A 23,447-nucleotide genomic window follows, 5' to 3' on the forward strand; every position below is an offset into this window, starting at 1 on the left:
AGCAAGAGAAGACAGGAAGGGCCATGAGAGGGAAGAGTAGTTCAGATTAGAGTTTAATTTGTTTACCGTGTGTGTGTGTGTGTGTGTGTGTGTGTGTGTGTGTGTGTGTGTGTGTGTGTGTGTGTGTGTGTGTGTTCCATATTGAAGGGCCTGGGCACTGTCCCTTAGCTTTTTCCATTCAAAGCTAGTTCTCTACCACCTGAACCACTGCCCCATTTCTGGTTTAGGGTAGTTAACTAGAGATAAGAATTGTACCAACTTTCCTGCCCCGGCTGGCTTCAAACTATAATCTTCAGATCTCAGCCTCCTGCACAGCTAGGATTGCAGGTGTGAGCCACCAGTGCCTGACTGCCCTGCCATGTACTTTCTAATTCGTTCATGTGCCTCTTGTGAAAGAGTATATTCTCGTTTTTCCAATCTTGATGCTATCCAGATAAAAATGAGGACGCAAGGATTGGGGAGTCTGAGAGTACCTTCACATGCGTGAATATCAGGCTGGTCACTGGTAACCACATCATACACAGAGCAACCAGTTTGCAATCTCCTTCTCAAAGACCATCCCCAGAACCTGCTGCCACCCTGAAGATCTTACTAGAACTTTCCCTTTCCATTTCCAAGTTCTGACCTCCTCCCTCTGGGAATTGGGCTGGGACGGAGGCCTTTCCTTGGGTGCTGCTTTGGCTTTCGCCCCTGGCTAAGAGGCCATGTTCCCGCTGGTGGTCACTAGGTTTGGTTTATTTTCTCTGCCTCCTCCTGGGAGAACAGTGGATCATTCACTTCCTTGTTTGGAAACACGTATGATATGGGAGCCTCCCGGAAGGAAGAAGACTGGGGAGGAAAGTCCCCAGCTTTCCCAGCTCCAGGCTGTACCTCCGGTCCCAGGGCCCCCCCCCCCCCACTGCCTACCCTTCCACCCATCCATGCTGGGCTGAGGACCGGGGTCATAGGTCATAGGTCATCACAACCCCTTCCTCCCATGAGGGAGGATTCTCACACTTGCTAAGTGAGACTGCTGTTGGGACTTTATCCCAGCTCCAGAATGTGACAGGAAGGATTTTTAACTGCTTAACTTCCTTGGGATCCACGTTGTCCATGATGCTGAGAAAATGAGGTGCCATTTGCAAGATGGGAATTTCTCCAGCAGAAAAGGGTTTTGAAATAGTCCCCAAAATGTATTGCTAATCTACCATTCACACATATTTAAGCACATACTCTGCTAGGCTTTGTTTCTAGCTTTGCATAAATGACTTCATTTAGTTTTTTTAAGACCCCTGTGAGTAGGCATTGTTATTATCCCCACGGACTATGAGGAAATCACAGCACAGAGAGACTGAACAGCTTACCCAAGGCCACACAACTAATAAGCTGAGATCCAAATTGAGCTTGACTAGGAAGTACTTATTCTGTATGCAGTGACTATATATTATAAATTAGGATATTGTTGGGGGTGATGTGACATATAGATGTATATATACTAAATATCATATATGAAGTTTGAAAGCTGTCTATCTACATAACTCCAATGCTGAAGGTATAGCATAGGCAGTACAGCTCCTGCCTAGAAAGCTCAGAACTCTGAGTTTAACCCACAGGACCACCCCGCCCCCGAAAAACAAGCTTATTTAGAAAAATAGCTTCATAATTGTTGAAATATCTAAAATTGAAAGCCCCTCCACACACATGTATATACATATGTGTATACACACATATATGTATATGTATAAATATGTGTATTTACATATCTTCATATATGTGTATATATCCTCTAAACTTGTAGAGATCTGCATCATTAAAATCTGCATAAATATCACTCTAGGAAATATTAAGAATATCATTTTGTAAACAACAGTTTGCAAATTTTTGCAAATCTCATTATAAAACCAAAAGCAAAGTGATGGGCCGAGAATCAGGGAAGGCCTAATTAACGTGGATGCAGCTTCTTATCAAGTGGGCAGTGGGAATTCAGCAGCGCTATCTCATGCATGCGTTTAACCCTTGCAAAGCAAACACTGCCTCCCTTCCGCAGGTGAGGAAACCACATTCACAGGTGAATGGCCCCAGTTCATAAGCTACCAAGGGGCAGAAGCACATTCAAAGCAGTGTTCCGTTGGGCTTAGAGTCCAGACTTTGATAACCACTAGTACTGGTGTCTAATCTCCTGTGCCATCTTTGTTTTCTGAATGTCAATTTGAGTACTCTTAAGCAAAACAAAGCAAGGTGTGTTGTTCTGCCTCCCCAATGCCTGGAGGCTGAAGGCAAGTAGAGTCTCCAGGTAGTCACCCAACGTCTCCCCAGTATGTCTAGGCCCATGCCAGAGTCCCTTGCCACCAGCTCTGCATCTGACTGGCATATGGCAGTCCTGCTCTGTCACTTCAGATTTCTAAAGCACTATTTCCTGATTGGCAAACAGGCCTGGGGCCCCAAGCCAGCTGCCCCTCTTAGGAACAATAAAGCAGGCACATGAACTACTGGGTCCCCAATGAGACCAGAGAAGACAGGCTCTTCCCAGCACCTAGGAAGGAGCCACAGGACACCCCTGCATCAGAGATGTAAATAGTTTGTGAATATAGACAATTGCAGATGCAACCCCAGTCACCCAGATGAAAAAGCTTCCAGAGTCCATCTGCCTGCCTGCATGTCTGTTTGTCTGTCTCTCTCTCTCTCTCAGCTCTTGTCAGCATCCTCATCACCATCATTATCTCTGAATCCTTTGCTCTGACATCAAAGAGACTGCTTTTTCTTAAGTGCATTCGAAACTCAACCACCATGGTTAATGGTGGCTCCCACAAAAAGCCAGGACTCTATTTTACATTACTTGTCAGGAAAAAAAAAAATTATCAAGAATCTAAGTCCCAAGGTCATCTCCATGCCAGGACTCTCCCGTTGAGTTCCCCAGATAACAGAGTGATTTGAGCCATATTACACTTATCTACTCAGGTTTTGGATAAGCAAACTGCCCAAGTTCCAAAGGCCTTTTCCCACTCTCCCCTCCCATAACACTGTGATGTTTGTGTCATGCAATGATCTGCCAGAGTCAGAAAGCCCTGGTTCTGGGCCTGGCTCCAACTCAGCCATACCTGTCCTGGTTCATCTCAGATAAGTCTCCATATAGCCTCTGCTAGCTCTCCCACCTTCTTGGGTTGTTGTTGTTGTTGTTGTTTTTTATTTTTGCCAGTCCTGAGGCTTGAACTCAGGGCATGAGCACTGTCCCTGGTTTCTTTTTGCTCAAGGCTAGCACCCTACCACTTGAGCCACAACACCACTTCTGGCTTTTTCTATATATGTGGTGCTGAGGAATCGAACCCAGGGCTTCATGCATGCTACGCAAGCACTCTACTACTAAGCCATATTCCCAGTCCCTCCTACCTTCTTTGTTCAGAGAGGAAAAGCTGTCCTTGAACAAAAAAGCTGCCTGGCCAGCACTAGGCTTGGTAAGGATGACCCCAGACCTCCATGGCTCCAAGGCACAGCTGCTTTCAGAGCCCTGTGTCTCAGTGTCCCCTTACCAGTTGTGAAGTTGAACAGGTCCTAAGTCCCTCCAAATTCTCTGCACTGATGAGACTGACATGACTTATAGAATGGTTTGAGAACAGGCTAGTTAGCAGATTTCTGCCATCCTCCTTCAATTCAGCCTTCCTTCTCAAGCCTTCTACAGTACTTCCTATGAAAAACTAGAACTAGACACCCTTGAGGTTGCTGCTTCCGCTCACGGGGAAACACCGCTCCCAGAACTTGCCTTAAAGCAGGATGAGCTCCACCAGCACACAGCCTGAGCATAGGGCTCCATGCTCAGGAGGGTCACATGTCTAGCTTACTGTTCTGCAGTCACCATGTTGAGATGGGTAACAATTTTAGAGCAAGGAGTTCTCCACTTTCATGTTGCGAATGATGTCACTGGTCCTGCCAGCAAGCCTCCAAACATGTTATGAAGCTACCTCATACCCACAGATGATTTGGATAAGGCAAAAGGGATCTGTCCTCCCTCTTCCCAAACATGAAGGCCTAGATACAACTGGCGTGGCAGGCAGGACGCTGCACTGTGCACAGCATGCCCCTTAGTTGGCCAGCTAAGCTGCATGCAATCCCACATCCTGTAGACCTCGCTCGAAGTCTCTCACCTGACAGAAACTAGATTTCCTTTTCTGGAAGATAGACAATTCCCTCAACTTGTTTCAAGATGAGCCCTGCCCTCATGCTCCAAAACTCAAAGGAGGGGCTCTGATGACATTCACTCAGCCAAAGAGGAACTTGAGGAGTTAATGAACAGGAAAGTGCAAAGAATATCAGTGGGGCTACATCTGAGGATGTTATATTCTCTCCCATCCTTTCTTCTCTCTCCCTTTCCTTTCCTCCCTCCCCTTATGGGGTAGACAAGATGGGCACCAAACACCAGTAGGAGAAAACACATACTTCTTTCAGGATTCTAAGCAAGGGAAAGGCTAGCTGATTCTTCTTGGATTATCTCCCCACTCCTAAACCAATAACCGCAGTGACAGGGCATGTGCCCACAATGGTGACCAAAGACGGGGCAATGTGACTCAAATCTCACGGTTACCAAGCCCAAAGCGACCAAATGAGTGAGGAAAGAGACAATCTCTCAAAAGAACAGCAAGGCAGATCTGCCAGGCAGATCGGAGCGACCTGTCCCCCGGGCTGTGTGGCTAACTGTTCATTTTCACTGGACATCAACAATTTTGAATGAAGGGAGAATGGAGTCGGGGTGGTTTGTGTAGTATCACTTAAGCCAGCCTTCACTGGAGGAAATAAATCATGACTTATGTATGCATTAATTACCTCATGGGGGTGCGGAAAAGCAAATAACTGAACTGTGTTCAAAGCTACCAGCTGCATAACTGCAATTTACCTCATAATCTTTAAATACTTAATATGGATGCATTTGTTTCTATAGTTATCTATAGCTCATGCGAATGGTACTGATTTCTAGAAAGAAAACTTTCCTTTTAAAAATGGTTTTAAGTTAAAAACAAGGTAGGTTAATGGAAAGAAAAATAATGTACAACTCATAACATTGACATGAGTAACTTTGACACATTAGCACCTGTGTTATGAGCACTGAAAGCCAACAGCTACACTTGGGTTGGTTCATATAGTATCTCTGACAAACTAAATGAATTTCTGCCTTGTCTGGATGGCAAAGATCCAGATCAGTCAACAAATCTGTAGTAAGTTCGAGAAGCTGCAGCTTTTGGCTGCCGATCCCTGTTCCCTTGTCTTGTTGCAAAAGCAGGGGACCAGTGAGGACATTGCCTACTGTGTGAGTCTCTGGTTTCTAAACAGACCCACAAAGATGGGGATGACATGAAAATCACTTTTTACAGATTTGGCCAGGGCAATTGTCCTTGGGAACAGAAGAAACTATTCTACTGTGCTTACCCACAGCCAGCAGGCCCAAGGAGTACCAGCCATCACTCTGGGGCCAGAGCCTGCCCAGCTGATTTCCACACTCACTCACAGACAAAGGGACAGCTGGTCCTTTGTGTGTTCCAGTTAGCCACCAATGAGCAAGAGATCATTTAAGCATAACTGTATTATCTATTCACCTTTTGAATTCTTTCTTCCAGGCCAAGGAAAGAAGTCATCAGGGTTTTGATGCGGATCGAGATGCAAAGAAACTGTATAAAGCCTGCAAAGGAATGGGTATGGAAAAACATTTCTCTTGCTAAGTTATTTTTGAAGTTGACTAAGTGTGATTTACAACCAACTTTCTCAGGAAGATTGTCTACTTGTTAGATACATTTGATCTGTTGATTCTAATGACCTCTTTATTTGAAGTCCCAAGGTCATAATCAGGCCTCTTTATTTGGGGGCGGGGGGGAAGGATTATATAACAGAAGCTAGATTTTGGTGATATTTAATTTGACCTTGTGGTGAGGGAGACTTCCTGAGAAGTACAATTCCTACAGGACTAATCTTACCTAAATCCTCAGACCCCTTCAGGGAAGATGGCGGGGGATCAGGTGAGATGAGAGTGAGATTTGTGGGTGGGAACTCCATTTAAAAATAAATCAAATGAGGGCAATGAAGTGGCCAAGGTCACAACTGGAAAAAAAATATAATTATGGCCGTGGGTGAAGCCCTAAGCAAGAGATCATGAAGGTAAATCCAGGACCCTCGTGGAATAAGGTAGACAACATGGAGACCGGTACCAATTAATTAAAAATGTAGGACCAAGCATGCCACAATCCCTGCTGTCCCAAACACTAGAGATGTGGACATTGAAGGATTTCATTTCAAAGCCAAATCAGGCAAAAAGGAAGTAAGATTTTACTAAAACAAATAAAACCATGCTGGGAGCTAGTAGCTCACACCTGTAATACTAACTACTCAGGAGGCTGAGATCTGAGGATCATGGTTGAAGCCAGCCTGGGGCAAAAAAAGCCCATGAGACTCTAGCCTCCAATTAACTGCCAAATTGCCAGAAGTAGAGCTGTGGCTCAAGTGGTGGAGTGCCTTGAGCACAAAGGTCAGACCCTGAGTTCCTGCCCTGGCGGGCACATGTGCTTGTGCACGCACATGCATACATGTGTACACATGCATGCACGCACGCACACATACACACACACACACACACACACAGATGTGGGTTGCAAATACTGGTAGGATCTCTGGGTCTAAGACCACCCCTGGAGAAAAAGAAGAGACACTCTTTGGAAAACAAGCAAAGAAACTACAGCAAAGAGACCTTGAACATAATCAAGTGGCAGAATGCTGTTCTAGCAAACATGAGGCCACATGAGCACAATCCCTAGGAGCATTATAAAAAAAAAATAAAGTTTAAAAAAAAATGAAAAAGGAGCCTGGGCTCCAAGTAGGCAACTGACAAAGTAAAGAGTCAGAAGGAGGTAGAGTCCAAACCACAGAGTGAAGGATTTGCCTTGGACTGGAGGGAGGAGGGAAGGAGCAGAGATTGGGAGCTGAGTAGATAGATGGACCCATAGGCCTTGCTGGTGAAGAACTTAAAGGCGTACTTCCTTGGTACCAACTTCCTTGGTAACCTGCCGTTGCTCAGTGAGTCAGGGGTGAGGTTGCTGCTGGAGATGGGCTTGACAGTGGAGGGTGAGGCTTATGTGGAATATACCCTGAGTAGCAAAGGAGGGGGAAATATTCAGGAACACACTGACTTCCCCTGAGAGCCCCTTTTGGTAGGGAGACAATGGTTTCTCATGGCTGCAGCACACTTCAATTTTATCCTATAGCCTGAAAGTAGGCAGGGGGAATGGATGTCAGACTGACCCTGTATATACAGGAATCAGAGGTTTTGAAGAAGAGTGAATGAGGGCATTGAGGGGACATAGAGGTCAAGGGACAAGTTAATGACATTTCCTGGATCTTTCTTCTATTTTCCATGTATTGGGCAATTTTCAAGTTTTTAGGCACTTTATATGCAAAATCTCATAGAGGTCTTATTCTCATTTTATCCTCATGAAAACTTACTTTTCAGATGAGAAAGTTGAGATCCAGATAAGTTAACTAACCTTCTCCAAGTCACAAAGCCACTTAATGAGGAACACAGATTGATCCTATTCTTGCCACTCACTCGAAATACCACAAATCTAGAGGCATTAGAATTAGTTCACCTAAGCTGCACAGCTGTTGTACAGAGGGGTGGAAGTGAGATTGGGGTGGCATTACCCAGTGCCACTATCAGCTGAGAAAGGCCATTGGAGTCCCCAGGGTATTTTATTGAAAAAAACTCAATGAATTATTCATAACCCTAGACTTCAACCTTCTATGAGTTTTTAATACATGCACAAAATGCAATCATCACTACTAATCCTAGAACATTTTCATTGCCTCTTAAAAAAAAATCCCCAAGCCTTTTAGCAATCCCTCCCTCCTCCACCCCCCCAACCTCCGCCTCCAGCCCCAAGCAATCATTAATCTGCCTGTCTCTAAGGTTTTGCCTGCTCTTCTCACTTCATATAAACAAAACCATACAATTTGTGGCCCTTTATATCTGGTTGCTTTTAACTTAGCATGGTGTCTTTGCATAAATAAGCATTGGATTTTTCACTTAGAAGGATATTAGTAGAGATTTGCTTTTCTAGGAATAGATGCTACACTAGAATAAATATAACCATCAATTATGACTCCAGAGAAAAGCTAGGATCCACAGCGCAAATTCTAAGTAGATGTATTTTGTTTCCATATGAAGAATAGTCTGCCTTGACCAAGAAATATTGCAAAGGCCCAAAGGAGTAGGATTTGGAGAAAATCTGCTGGGAGATTTTCTGCTGGAAGAGGGATTTCTATATATGAAATACTCTTGGATGAATCAGAGATAGAGAAGAAGGAAAGAGAAAGGGACAAAGAGAGGAAGTAAAATGGAAGGAGAGGAAAAATTAGAGGGAGGAGGATTGGGAAGGAGGGAGGAGGAAGGGAGGGAAAGAAAGAGCACAGTGGCAGTGATAGAATGAACCATTGCTTGGTTTGGGGGAGTGCATCAGAGGAATACTCAGACATACTTCTGCTCCCTGCTCACAGCCTCTGATGCCTAATCTTGAATTGGGAGGTGAGCTGTTGGAGGTCTTTTCATTAAAGTAACAGGATGGTTATGACTGAGTTTTGCTCAATAGTTGTGGAGTCCCAGGGACTTTCCGAGCAGGCAAAGTTTCCCTGCCACTTGGCTGTGAGGCCCCCACCATAGCAATGTAGTTTAAAACACACGGGTCGAGTGTCTTCTGAATATCAGAGTCACAGTGTTCTTTCAGTTTTTTAATGTGGCCACAAAGCAGGACCAAAATTGCACTGGTTTCTTCTTGTTGTGGTTGTTTGATAATGTTTGCTTGTTTGTTCGTTTTCAGTGCTGATACTGGAGCTTGAACTCAGGGCCTAGGTACTATTCCCTAGGTTTTTTGCTCAAAGCTAGCCCTCTACTGCTTGAGCCACACATCCACTTTTAACTTTTTGCCAGTTAATTAAAGGTCTCATAGACTTTCCTGCTCAGTCTGGCTTTAAGCCATGATCCTAAACCAGCCCCCTACGTTGCCAGGATTACAGGCAGGAGCCACCTGCACAGGGTCAAACCATGTTGGTTTCTCTGTAGAGCACTTGCTGTATTCCCAGTGCCACACTGTATCCACATATCCATCACCCTGTTTAGTACTCTTAACCACTCTATAAAGTTAACATTGTTGTAACACTTACATGATACTCCAAAGTTAAATGTCCCTCAGAGGTTAAATATCTCTTCCAAGGTCATAGAGTTGCAGGTCATGAGAGGAGAGTCGAGCCATTGGGAGCTAGGGTTCATCAAAGATCTCTGATTTAGCTGATGGTCTAGAGTCCCACCCTCTATCTGTAAGTACAAATGGATGCAGAATGGTACTGTTGGCAACATTTGTCTCCAAGACTGTGTGCCCAAAACACATCTAGGACTGGGATAGCTGCTATTCACAGATTCTGCCTCAGAGCCTCTAGGGAACTTGGCTCTACTGACCCTGTGACTTCAGACTTTGGATTTCAGAATTGTGAAGAAGCTATTGTGTGTAGCCACCAGGATTGTGATCATTGATACAGCAGCCTCGAGAAATGAATACAGGGAGCAAGGAAAGGACTTGATGGGCACAGGCCGGCAAGATCCTCCTTGCTCATGTTTTTGCTGGCATTTGCTGTGCCCCTACTTCCAAGGAGGTAATGAGGGGCAGGCTGGCCAGTGGTATGGGTATGGAGAATGACCCTTGAACTGGGACCACAGCCTCCCGAACTCATCCAGGCTATGGAGGGACAAGTCATGCCTCTGCCACTGCTTCTGACTGTTTATTCAGCCCTGTGGCCTCTGCCCAGCTAAAACACGCTCCGTAGCCTCTTAGAAAATTGCTAGGAAAGCAAACCACAGAGGCCCCAGGCACTTCTCGGGAGGGAGATCACTCCAGCTCTGACCTCTACTGTGTAATTACTCCCCAGCCTCTAATGCACAGCCAAGCTTGAGGGTCTGTCTTGTCTCCATTTGAAAGTCCTTTCCAGAACCACTGGGGACTGGTCCCAGTGCCTCAAACCATTGTAAGATGTTTACAGGAAATTGGTCACCAGCATGTGCTGCTATTGTGAACTGCTTATGTGTTGTGAAATGCAGAATGAGGTCACCTTTCAGCAAATTGCTTCTTGGTGAGGTAGCAGAAACCACTCCCAGGATCAACCTGAGACCTGCCCTCAAAGGGCTTGAGAGAAATCATGGGGTCATTGCCCACACCTTTGGGCTGCTGACTAGTCATTCCAAGACTACTAGGTTCTCTGGTCTCTCTGGTTTAAAAGCGTTCTAGGAAGAACATTCCAGAAAAGAAGTCTTTTTCAATGTTTTGGTTTTTTTTTTTTAATTAACTGTTTCCCTGATTACCCAGATGTGGGTAATGCATGTTTTTTTTTTTTTTTTTTTTGCCAGTCCTGGGCCTTGGACTCAGGGCCTGAGCACTGTCCCTGGCTTCTTCCTGCTCAAGGCTAGCACTCTACCACTTGAGCCACAGCGCCGCTTCTGGCCGTTTTCTGTATATGTGGTGCTGGGGAATCGAACCTAGGGCCTCATGTATCCGAGGCAGGCACTCTTGCCACTAGGCTATATCCCCAGCCCCGGTAATGCATGTTTTATTGTATGTGTGATACATGTTGCATCAGAGTAGTATGTGTATTATTGGTCCTTGCTGAAGACAGGCCATCTGAGTATCACATGCAACTCAGGAATGCGAACAAAATTCCATCACAGCAGAATACAAACTTCCCATTCATTCCTCTATACATACATATGTGTATATGTCTGCATATACATATATATGCATTCATTAATTCAACATGTCCCCCCAAAATATCAGGCATATCTGTGTGCATATGACAGTAAAGAACACCTGCTCCTATGGAACTTGCAGTGTGTTGTGGCAGAGCCATGGAGAACAGACCATGTGAGGAACATAGACAGAGGGCCGTCCTCTTTGTCTAGAAAAACCTGGTGAGTTGAGTCCTGAATTGGGAGTGGAAAAGAAGGTGAAAATCAGCTATAAATGTGTCCCGGGTAGAGATAATGGCTGTGGCAAAGACTCACAGGTGGGAAGGGAAGTGCGGCTTGCTCTAGGAACTGCATAACAGTTCTAGAATGAATGGACAGGAACTTGTAAGTGATGTACAGGGAGGGCCATCAAGTCCCATGGGCTCATCTAAGAGTCAAGATGCTACATTGGAAGAAAGCCAGGTGGAAAGGTTGGAAGCCAAAGGCTAATGGAGTTGGAGTGCGGGAAATGGGGAAGCCAGGATGGATCCCAGATCCCAGTCTAGCCACTGCACCTAAGGGAGGCAGGAAGGCTTCTTGCAAGAGTGTAGGTGTCACCCCTAGGCCTCAGGTGGATGTGGACAAAGCAGCCCAATGGCAGGAGATTGTGTTGAACTGGAGGGGGAAGGTTCAAGTGCTACTAATGAGAAAAGGAAATGCTTTTGAGGTGAGATTTCTGGCACTCTGAAATTCAAAACTCCATCACAGAATAAGTAATAGGATACAGGTTACACAGATGAGCTCCAGGAGGGAATGGAGAGGAACAAGGTAAACAACAGTGTTGGAATCTTATCAGAATGAGTAGGACAACTAACTCTTGCTTTTGTGTGTGTGTGTGTGTGTGTGTGTGTGTGTGTGTGTGTGTGTGTGTGTGCCAATCCTGGGGCTTGAACTCACAGGGCCTGGGCACAGTCCTTGAACTTTTTTGCTTAAGGTTAGCACTCTGTCACTTGAGCCACAGCTCCACTTCCAACTTTCTTGGTGCTTTATTGGAGATAAGAGTCTGGCAGACTTTCCTGCCCAGGCTGACTTTGAACTGTGATCCTCAGATCTAAGCCTCCTGAGTAGCAAGCTAACCCTTGCTACTTTTATAAGTTAGCTCAGCCTAGAATTTTCTCTTTCTCCAATTGGAATCAAACAACTGGGTCTTTCCTAGACTGAAGATGTAGAAACCATCCTCAAGATGATTGTAGGACACAAATCTAGTGTTTCTACCAAAACCAGAACAAAGGTCTCTAACCCTTGGGCAGTGCCTCTCCTACATCCCCATGGTATCTTTGCAAAAGATGGCTTGAAGGGCTAGGGATAGGGTCCAAGTGAGGCTAAAATATTAAAGCAAAATCAAGGGATCCTACCTAAAAAATAACAGACAAAAAAGAGCTTGAGGCATGGCTCAAGAGGTAGGGTACCTTTCTAGCAAACATGAGGCCTGAGTTCAAACTTTAGTATCACCAAATATACACAGATACACATATAACTATATTATAGATTATATAATATTCATATATGATATGCACTAAATAATATCATGTATTATACATATAATCATATCATACATATAATATTATGTTGGGGTTTTTTCTCCCCTCCCGGCTCGGACTCTTTTTTCTCTCTTCCTGCCTTCCGTAACGTCCTCTCCCCCAACTCCCGACCAGGAGGTAAATTAGAGTGAGACGTGGGGGTTCGGTCCAGCCTGGCGCGCGCGTGACCTACGTGGTAATGTGGCCGCTATCCTTCCCTGGGAGCTAGCGTACATAGACCACGGAGTAGGCTTCTGAGAGCGAACTGACTTTATTGAGAGAAGGACAAGGGGAGATGATTCCGAAGGAAGGGGGTTGGCCAGGATTCCGATAGGCCAAGAGCTGTCACCTGACCCCCAAGGGCTAAGGTCACTTGAGCGCACCGAACCCGGGCGGGGTTGGTGGGCGACCGGCTGGCTGGCAGGTTGGAAGGCTGTTGGCCCAACCGGTTTCTCTGGATTCCAATCTAGAGGGGGTAGCAGGGCCGCATTCCCCAGGGCTGGGGGAGGTGCATCAAGCCCCTTCCATCAAGGCGAGAAAGATGGACCCCAACAATATTACACATTATGTTATACATATAATCATATATCATACATATAATATACATATACCAGTATATAGTATATTATCATACATAGCATGTATATATGATACATTCCATCTCATATATGTGTATTGTATAATAATAGTATATATCCTCTACAGACTATGTGTAATATAGATGCAATATATATTGTTTTAATATACATATTGTATAATGAATATATGGTATATATGCAGTTATATATAGTATTATATATTATATAGATATATACTTACATGTCTTTATACATACAGTTTCCTACATAAGACACTAAACCTAGAGGGTCCATTGGTCCCACTAAAGCCACTGACCTCCTTTAATCCACAGACATGGCTTCCTCAGACTTGTTCCTCGCCTCTTGTCTCTTGTTCACTATAGTTTTGTTTCTTCTCTTCACTTTAGGAACTGATGAAGCAGCCATCATTGAAGTCTTATCGAGCAGGACATCAGAGGAGAGGCAGAAAATAAAGCAGAAGTACAAGGCCAAGTACGGCAAGGTGATTACAGGGTCCTCAAGCCATAGCCTTGACCTTCTCACTTCCTCTACAGTCCTCAGACAATAGAGAACATCTTGAAAGCTAGACTGTGCTAGGCCAGGAGAAAAACTGAAATTTCCTTTTACAACTCTTAATAGACTTCAGAGAAACTGAAATTGCTGTGCAAACTTAGCCTATAAAGTCAAAACTCTTTAAGTCATTCTTTTGATGGCCTGTTTCTATTTTTTTAAAAAAATGGCCCTGGGGCTGGGAATAGAAGACCTGGGTTTGATTCCCTAGCACCACATATATAGAAAATGGCCAGAAGTGGTGCTGTGGCTCAAGTGGCAGAGTGCTAGCCTTGAGCAAAGAGAAGCCGGGGACAGTGCTAAGGCCCTGAGTTCATGGCCCAAGACTGGCAAAAAAAAAAAAAAAAAATGGCCCTTAGACATTTATTTCCACTCAATTTGGGCTAATTCCACATAGTAACATATAGATGGCTTGGTGGTATAAAAATCAGGGCTTTATACAGGAACTTTTAATTTATTCAACCATCATCATAAATCATATATTGTTCATAAATTCTTAGTATTGGAAACTTAACAAAACACCTTTTATTTCCTTAAGCATTATCCATTTTTTCCTTTACATTTCTTTGCATTTTTCTTTGCATTTCCTTCCTTTTCTTTCTTTCTTTTTGCTCTTGATAATGTCATTATGTTTGGAAGCCTTCAAGTTTGCTGTCTTGATTCTTCATTAATAATAATGACTACAATTTTAACCTTTTCTTAATGCCAGTAGAATTATCCTTATGCACAGTGAACATTAGTCATTGCACCTTGGATCTCATCCATATTTATAAAACCTTCATGGTTTCAATCACTATTTGGAGAGATAAAGATCATATAAATATAAACAGAAGGGGGGGGTTGCCTACTTCTTTGCCATTGGTCAACTAATAATGTGTGTGTGCGTGTGTACGCATATGCTGGTACTAGAGCTTGAACTCAGGACCTGGGCTCTGTCTCTTAGCTTTCTCACTTACTCGCTCTACAACTTAAGCCACAGGTCCACCTCCAGAATTTGGGTGGTTAATTGGAGGTAAGAGTCTCACGGAATTTCCTGCCTGAGCTGGTTTCGAACTACAATCCTCATATCTCGCCTCCTAAACAGGGATTACAGACATGATCCCCACCCTTTCTGCTTCAGTATCTTCACACACAGAATGAAGATGGTCCCTTACATCCACTATTTGGTTATTGGGGTCAAAGAGAATAATGCCAGAACACAGCTATAAAGGAAAATGACAGTAGCTGAGATTGTTTCCATTGTACAGATAAGGAGGTAAATCTTATATGTATAAGTGACTGAAGTAAATGGTACATGTAGTTCAAAAAACAAAACAGAACAGAACTCAGCTAAATCGTCTATCTCCGAAGGCAGTGTTCATTCTTGGAGGATCCAACATCACAGCAGAACTATTTACCTACTTACAAAATGCCTGGTTGGCTGTGATTTTGAAGTTTTTCTTCTCTCTTAACAACCAGACTTCAATGTCATTGTTTATTAAAATAAATGAGTCTCCAGATCAACTGCGTTTGAACTTGAACAAGGTAGAATTTTCCTCCTGTCCACATACCTAACTCTAGCCACCCCTTCCCCAATTTATATGTCTATTTCCACTAATATGGAAAGTCAGACACCAAGGCATCTTAAATTATCGTCTGAAACCAAAGAAAGTCAGGGCTGAGCACATGAGCACATCTGCTGTAAAGAAAGCCAACACACTCTGGTACAATACATTGTGCCAAATACTTGCTGCCTTTCTAGTTCCCAGATGGGCTTCAAAGAGCTAAGACCACCAAAGAGTTGCTCCTAAAGCTGGAGGAGGTCACAGATGATCAAATCTAAGTCCCCAGGACAACGCAACTCCAACAAGAATAACCATCCAAGGTAACACAGCTAGTTCGCAGAAAAGCCAGGATGGAAGCCAAGGTATCCTGAGCCCAAGCCCTTAGCCTAGCAAAACATAAACACACCAGGATTTGTTCTCATGCTTATGGCTTAGAGGGGCAGGCTGCTGGTATTTCTCTTCTCGGCAGGTCTACATAATGCCCAACTGACTTGGCAAAAATAGATTTCTAACCCTCAGGTGGATCTGCACCACATAGACTTGAGCAAAGCCCTATCTGCTCTACTTCACCTTCCCTTCACAGGGTGTGATGTGAAATGCTGTGACAGCCATGAGGCAGAAGGAACTTTATACATCTCTCTTTTGGGGGGGAGGGGAAACTTGGGGGCACATCATTTACCAGGCAGGTGATCCACCACTTGAGCCATGCCTCTTGCCCCTTTTCATGTTAGTTTGAGGTTGGCTTTTCATTTATTCCCAGGCCAACCTGGACTGCAATCTTCTTACTGGTGACTCTCCGTGTCATTGGGAATGGTAATGAGGGACCACCGTGCCAACCCATATCGATTACCCCTTGGCTGAGATAACAGGCTAACGCCACCCTCCCATGTATTGGTTGAGATGTTGTCTTACAAACTTCTTTTTGCCCAGGCTACCTTGAACCTCGATCACTCAATCTCCACCTCCCAAGTAACTAGTATTACAGGATTAAGCTAATGGGACCATCTATTACATCTCTAAAGTGGCAGGTCCCGTATGGAACTTGTGGGCAGGGATAGGAAGGGGAAACTGAGAGAATTAAAAATAAAGAGGTGACATTGACCAGAGAGAGAGAGAGAGAGAGAGAGAGAGGAGAGAGAGAGAGAGAGAGAGAGAGAGAAATGTACTATTTACCTGACTTATGAGTGCTAACCCCTCTATGCAACACCTTCATAACAATAAAATTATATTTTTAAAAGCCAAGTGCTGGTGGTTCATACCTGCAATCCTAGCTGCTTAGGAGGCTGACCTGAGGATAACAGTTCAAAGCCAACCCAAGCAAGAAAGTCCATTAGATTCCTATCTCTAATTAACTACCAAAAAGCCAGAGATGGGACTGTAGCTCAAGCAGTAGAGTGCTGGCCTTGAGCACATAGAGCTCACAGACAGGCTCTGAGTTCAAAAACCCAGGACCAGCACGTTAAAAAAATTATATTTAAAAAAAGATGGTAGGTTCCAGGATCTTGCACAAGGTCAGAGATTCATTTGAAAAGAGATTGATTTATCTCCTCTCAGAAAATTCCCTGCACTGTGGGATAATACACACATATATAATAATATATGCTAATAGTATAATGCCTATATAAATAATATAATACATTATATGATATATTATATATAAATATATAACATATAATTATTATATATAATATACAAATATATTTAATATTTAAACATTATATAAGTATATAATAAACTATATAATTTATACACATATTTATTATATAAATATAAATATTATATATACATAATATATGATATATGATATATCATAGATAATATTGTATATATATTTTATGTAATAGAAAGCATATAGTTAGCATTTAAAGTGTGCCAGGCAGTGTGTTCATTGTTTATATGGATACTATCATTTAATTCTTCCAATCACCATATAAGGTAATCCTGTTGCTCTTCCTTTTCTCTAGAGAAGAAAATGGACTATTGGTAAAATTGCTTTTCCCAAGGTCTCAATGTCCCTATTACCGAGTCCCTGAGATTTTGACTGGGCTGCAGGTCTCCTATCTGACCCACCCTGGCTTTCAGTTAGCATCAAAGTCCTTCATTGAAGCTGAGCATTGACAAGTCCAGTTCAAGTAATAATCCAGATGTCTATTACATCAGCTCATCACAGAGAGAAAGGTGGGAGAAGACAGCTAGTTCACTTGTGATGAGAGGAAGAACCCAGAGAAAAATAATGACAGCAAAACCCTACTAAAACCAAGGTGCAGGGGGATTTCATGAACGTTCTACCTGTGTGAAACCTTTCTCACACATAGCTCTTTCAGGATATAGCAAGATAACCAAAGTGACTGTACCTCTAATTTGACCAATTCAGACAGCAAATGATTCTTCTCAAATAAATGACCCCGTGTTTCAGGTTTTTTCTAGCTGAACGTGTGAGCAGCAAATCAAGCATTTCTGTGGTACAGTAAATGGACATAATGCCAATATATCTCCTGCCCGCTTTGCAGGGCTTTCTTAAGGATCAGATGAGAAAAGTTGTGTGACCTTCGAAATGTTCTATAAATGTTATTGTGATTCCCCTTGGAATCTCCAGCCCTGAACAGAAACGTTTCACTGCTCTTGGCCAGTCTTGGGGAAGATGGATGGACAGGTATGGCACTCACTGCCCATTAGAACAGGTGCTTCCCTCTTGCATCACTCCATGTGTGTCCAGGTGTCCTGTCCACCTTGAGCCCATGTCGTGTCTGCAGATACCTGTCCCTCTCTTCCCAGGTCACTCCTGCTCTGCCTCTCCTGTTTTCTGTAGGACCTGGAGGATGTGCTCAAGAGTGAACTGAGTGGAAACTTCGAGAAGGCAGCCCTTGCTCTCCTGGACCGTCCCAACGAGTACGCTGCCCGGCAACTACAGAAAGCTATGAAGGGCATGGGAACAGATGAGGCTGTGCTTATTGAGATCCTCTGCACAAGAAGCAATAAGGTCAGTGCCCATGAGCCCTGCCACCAGGCCTTGAGGTCCAGCCCACTCACCCAGTAGAGATGGCTGCCGCCAACAAAGAAGCTACCCCCTGCATGCTGCCCAGGGGTGAGCAGAAGCTGGGGGAAATGTGTCTCCGTGGCCTAGGCCAAGGAGATATGTCTTCCAGAGGCCGATCTTTGGTACTGCCGGTGGCTTGATAAGATCATATCCTTCCAGAAGAGCTGTGTCAATCCAAGCTTTTTTCCTAACTGATGCAGTTTTTTGTGTAGGAGGAGTACTTCTACTTACCCTCTCTCACCAGATTCTGTGGTTCTTCTGCATGAATCATGCAATAAGTAGCCCAAGCATGTGGGGTTTGCATTAGTGTCTCATTTATGGCTGTTACTTAACATGCAGTACACAAAGTCTATAATGAAGCAGAGAGGAGGGTGGTGCCAGGGACCCCCGCAAACACCCCAGTGGCTTCCAGCACCTTCTGCATGACTGTATGCCTTTCTATCAGCAGACCTCAACCCCTTGTTCCTTGGCCACATGCCATCCTGAAAAGAGCTTTTGTTAAGGCGCATGGAGACCAAGGAATTCAACAAGAGTAAACAGGATCCACAAATCATCAGTAGGAAACCCTCCCTCTTCTACAATCACCCATCAGAGCAGAGTAAACTTCCAGAATCAACCCAACATTCTGAGGCCTTCCAGTAAGAAACAGCAGCAATGGTTAGAGCAGACAGCCAAGACCATCCGAAGCAGGTCTCTGGGGTTAAACGGTTATGCAAAGCCCTGAGTTCTGGCTACCTGCTCACTCTGCTTGGCCCAGGCTGGGGCTCAGTTATTTTGCCAAAGTCTTGCATGATCCAATCTCCCACTGCAAATCCAGTTCTCAGCATTCCTGATATCATTCCCATGATGTAGTAATACCCCCAACATACGCACTCTGCGTCAGGATAGTGTCTCAGATGAAGGTCAGCACAGACTCCAGTGACGTCACTATAACTAAGACCCAGGTGATGTCACACCACTTTTCCTCTTCCCACTCGCCCTCTTCCCAGAAGCAAGAAGTCCAATGTCATCACAACCAACACCTGCCTTTGTGAAAAGATTAATTTCATTGTTATATTTATCTCCTTCACCTGGCGTCCTTAAAGGATGAACAGGCAAGGCATTTCTTTCAATCAGATAGGTGTGTTGGCACAGAGAAGAGAGAAAAGGTACTATGGGTGCAGGGGTAAACTAAGGCTGCTTTGAGGTGACCCATCTGGCACAAGAGTTAAGATGCAAAATAATTCCTGTCCTAGAGAGAGACTTTCCCTCTGCCCACAACAAGTTGGTTACTGAAGGAAGCTATGTTTGAAGCGTAGAAAAACTAGAAATCCTCTAAGCCACTCTCAGTAGGCAGCTGGCTAAATAAACTGCAGCTAAGGGTTGGATGGAATGCTTTGTGTCCTTTTTAAAAACACTAGGTAGACCAGACATAGTGATCTGTGCCTATGATCTCAACCACTCAGGAGGCAGAGATTGAGAGGACCAAGGTTCAAGACCAGCTAGCCAAAAAGACTTGATCTCAGTCCATAGCCGTGTGTGGTGGCAGAAGCCTATCATTTCAGCTATGAGGGAAGTAGGTGGTGGAAGAATCGTCATCTGAGGGAACCCTGAGCGAAAACATGAGGCCTTATCTGAAAAATAACTAAAGCCAAAGGGCTGAGAGTGTGACTTAAGTGGTAGAGCACTTGCCTAGTAAGCATGAGGCCCTGAGTTCAAACCCCAGTATCACCAAAAAAACCCAAACATTAGGGGACTATGTCACACATAGCTGGATCTCCATCACAGTAGGGAATAAACATATAGATGACACCTGACACATGCACAAAACAACCCTCTGTATTTCTAGTAGTAATATACACATACACAAAGCAAAGCAAAGTGCTTGCAAGATTCTAACACTCGTGGGTTTAGGGGAAAGGACTGTAACCGGAAGAGAAGGTGGTAAAAGGTGCTAGTTGAGCTGTAAGATTTTCATTTCTTTTCTTTTTAACTGGCATGTAAAAACTGTACATATGAACAGACTGCAGCTTACGGATCCAATTTGAATAACTAGAATATACCATCACCTCAAATATTTATCAAATATTTGGGGTAAAACAAGTCAAAATCCTCCTTTCCAACCATTTTGAAATAGACAAAACACATTATTATCATCATCTTTGGTCACTTTATTATGAAAAAGCATACTAGAACTTCTTGCTCCTACCCCAGTGTAACTGATGTCACTTCTCCCTATCACTCCCACCTCTGTTCTCCCTAGGATCTCTAACCACCACCACTCAATCTCCAACTCCATGAACTCCCTTAGAGTCCACAAACGAGTGAGACTATAAGGTACTTTTTTTTTTTTTCTGTGCATGGCTCATTTGACCACCTGATATCCTCCAGGCTCGACCATGTGGTCACAAAAGACAGGATTTCATTCTCTTTATGGCTGAATAGTATTCTGATGTATAAAATACACCACATTTTGTTTATCCACCCATCCAGTGATGGATCCCACAGGCTGATTCCATTTCTAAGGGCAATAATGGCATGTGTTATTTCCTGTCTGCAAGGCCTGCACGCTACGGGTTCCTTCACATTCTAGGACTTGCCCCAGGGCTTGTGCTCTGCCCTAGCGGGAAGACCAGCATCCTGTGTCTGGAGACAGACTTCAGTCCCTTCTCCCTGTGCGTCTCTGTGTCTCTTATTGATTGGCTCTGCTTGGGCACTGATTTCTTTTCTTTGCCTTCCTAGGAGATCGTCGCCATCAAGGAAGCCTACCAAAGGCGTAAGTGACCTACTGCTCTGGCATTGGATAAAGTGAGTTTCACTGGAAATGCCTCTGGGAAACTGAATTTTCCACTTTCCCTCTCCCCTTCCTTCCTCCAAAGTCTTTGACAAGAGTCTTGAATCAGATGTCAAAGACGACACGAGTGGAAACCTCAGGAGGATCCTGGTGTCCCTGCTACAGGTGAGAGTGTGGCCCTCACCCCCGTCATGATCTTAGGAAATGATCCCCAGAGACAACATAGTGCCGTGGCCAAGAAGGCAAAATATACAAACACTTTCATCTTCAGATGCTGAGTGATGAGGCTCAAGTGGTAGAGTGCTTGCTTTGCAAGCTCGGGGCTCTGAGTTCCATTCATACCACCACAGAAACAAAATGGCGCTCAGGACTCAGCAATCCTGAATCCATCCGCCCAGCAACTGGGAAACTATTTGATTAGGATTTCTCTTCTCCTAACCATCTGCCCAATCTATGCAATGAACCATCTCTTTGGTTAATGCACTTACTCGTCAAGCAAAATGGCCTCATTGAGCCAAGGAGCACCACCTAGTACTAGCTGGATAATCTACTCCGGTTCTCACAGAGCGAACACCGTGAGACACAGAGCAAGAAGCAGAGTGTCTGGAACCAGTAAGGGCCTTGTGCACCCCAAACTGTGCATCTACATCAGGATTTAGCCGGGGTGGCAGCTCCTTGCCACCTGGCCCCAGGCCCAACACACAGCATGACTGTTTTGTTTCTACCAAGTCCCAGAGCATCTCTCTGACATCTTCCACCTCTGATCTTCAAGAGCTCAACCATGATTGGATCAGGTCCACCAGCGAAACTTCTCTTTGGATGTTATTCAACTGATTAAGTACCTGAATTACATCCCTACAAAACTCCCCCGATGCCGTCTAGCAGCACACAAGCACAGGAGTGACAGCTCATCTTCACTGCTTTCACTCGCATGCAAAGAAAGGGGATCATTGGCGGGTGGAGAGCACTAGAGGGTCATCTTAGAATTCTGCCTACCACTCAGGGCATACAGTAGACTTCCATAACTACTCATGACCTACTTCTTAAGCTCTTTGGCACTAGGTTCTTTAGTGGTGAAATTAGATATTTTGAAAGGGAAGACACTTGCTTCCCAATACACTCATCCTAGGAGATGTTGCAGGCTGCTGTCCCTATCTGAGGTCAGTAATGGGTTTGTGAATAATGCAAAAAAGGAGAGACAGAGGGAGGGGAGAGGAAGGGAGAGCAGAAGGAAGAGAGGAAGGGAGGTAAATAGAGCAGGGGAGAGGAAGAAGAGGAGGAAAAAATGGAAGAGAAGAGGGAGAGAAAGAGAGGCAGAGGGAAGGAGAAACAGAGAGGGAGAAAAACAAAAGAGGGGAGAGGAGAGAATGGGGAGGGGTGGGGAGGCAGGAGACAGAAGAGGAGCAGAGGATAGAGGGGAAGGGGAGGGGAAGACAGAGAAGAGGGGAAGGAGAAGAGGACAAGGGAGAGGGAGAAGGGAGGGAGGAGAAGAGGGGAAGGAGAAGAGGACAAGGGAGAGGGAGAAGGGAGGGAGGAGAAGAGAGGAGAGGAGAGGAGAGGAGAGGAGAGGAGAGGAGAGGAGAGAAGAGGAGGCTTCACCAAGCTACACTGTTTGCTCATGCCCAAAAGATGGCAGCAAAGAGCAGGTCTTGAAGCTCAGCCAGGTTCCACAGCTTTGGGGCTATCTGAAATCACCCGCGGTTCCAGGACTTTGTTTTCTGTGGTAAGCAAGACCTCAAGCTAATAACAATGTCTTGACTCTTCTAGGCTAATCGGGATGAAGGAGATGAAGTGGACAAAGATCTGGCTGGACAGGATGCCAAAGATCTGTATGATGTAAGTGTGCACATGTGCCAGTCTCCACAGAGCCTTTTCTTTCCCCTTTATTGGCATTGTTGTCAACAAATGTTTCTTTATTTCATACGAATGGAAGTTATTAGGAACGAAGTATGACCTTTAAGACATCACTAGATGCTTAGATCTGTTGTAGACCATCTAGAAAGACTTGTTCCTATTCTTCTATTCTGGGATTTAACCACTTCAGATCCAAATGGGAGCACAAGAAGGTATGCCTAATATAAATAAGCATGTGGGTGTGCATAATGTAAATAAGAATGGGACTTGTGGGTTAGAAGCTTAATCTGCTTGGCCAATCCACTTGACTTCTTTCTGTTCAGTGTATATCTTATAATTTCCTGTAAGCAAGGCCTGGTTAACTGGATATTCCATTTCTTCCCAAAATTGAAAAGGAAATAGTTTCACATTGTTTGCATCTGTTCTTCAAGGCAGGGGAAGGCCGCTGGGGCACGGATGAGTTGGCCTTCAGTGAAGTTCTTGCCAGGAGGAACCACAAGCAGCTACGAGCCACCTTCCAAGCCTATCAGATAGTAAGTAGTAAAGCCCCACCCCTAACTGTCCTGTTGTTTCCAAAGGAAGTCAAGACCTGGAATACAGACCCGGCGATCACTTACATGGGGGTTCTCATTGGGGAGATGAGGCGCCAGATGCTATAGACGTGATACTGTGCACAAGACAGTCTCAGAGTAAAGACCTGTCCACATGGGAGACTAAGGCGGGGACGCCCTGGTTTACAGCCAGGCGGTGGGGAGTGGGAAAGCATCATGTTGGAGAGCAAAGTTGTGATTTCA

At 44.5% G+C, this 23,447-nt stretch overlaps 1 protein-coding gene across 1 annotated transcript in view; it reads left to right on the plus strand.

Moving 5' to 3' along the window:
• Positions 1-5,149: 5,149 nt before the first annotated feature.
• Anxa13 (annexin A13) overlaps positions 5,150-23,447 on the plus strand; it is a 29,458-nt gene continuing 11,160 nt past the window's right edge. Inside the window, exons 1-8 of the mRNA XM_048358638.1 lie at positions 5,150-5,275; positions 5,583-5,658; positions 13,283-13,377; positions 17,799-17,969; positions 20,748-20,781; positions 20,885-20,964; positions 22,567-22,635; positions 23,085-23,186. Of these exons, the coding sequence (XP_048214595.1) occupies positions 5,150-5,275; positions 5,583-5,658; positions 13,283-13,377; positions 17,799-17,969; positions 20,748-20,781; positions 20,885-20,964; positions 22,567-22,635; positions 23,085-23,186 (753 nt within the window). The remainder of the gene's footprint in view (positions 5,276-5,582; positions 5,659-13,282; positions 13,378-17,798; positions 17,970-20,747; positions 20,782-20,884; positions 20,965-22,566; positions 22,636-23,084; positions 23,187-23,447) is intronic.

This window comes from Perognathus longimembris, chromosome 12, assembly GCF_023159225.1.
Source record: "Perognathus longimembris pacificus isolate PPM17 chromosome 12, ASM2315922v1, whole genome shotgun sequence".
Lineage (NCBI taxonomy): Eukaryota > Metazoa > Chordata > Mammalia > Rodentia > Heteromyidae > Perognathus > Perognathus longimembris.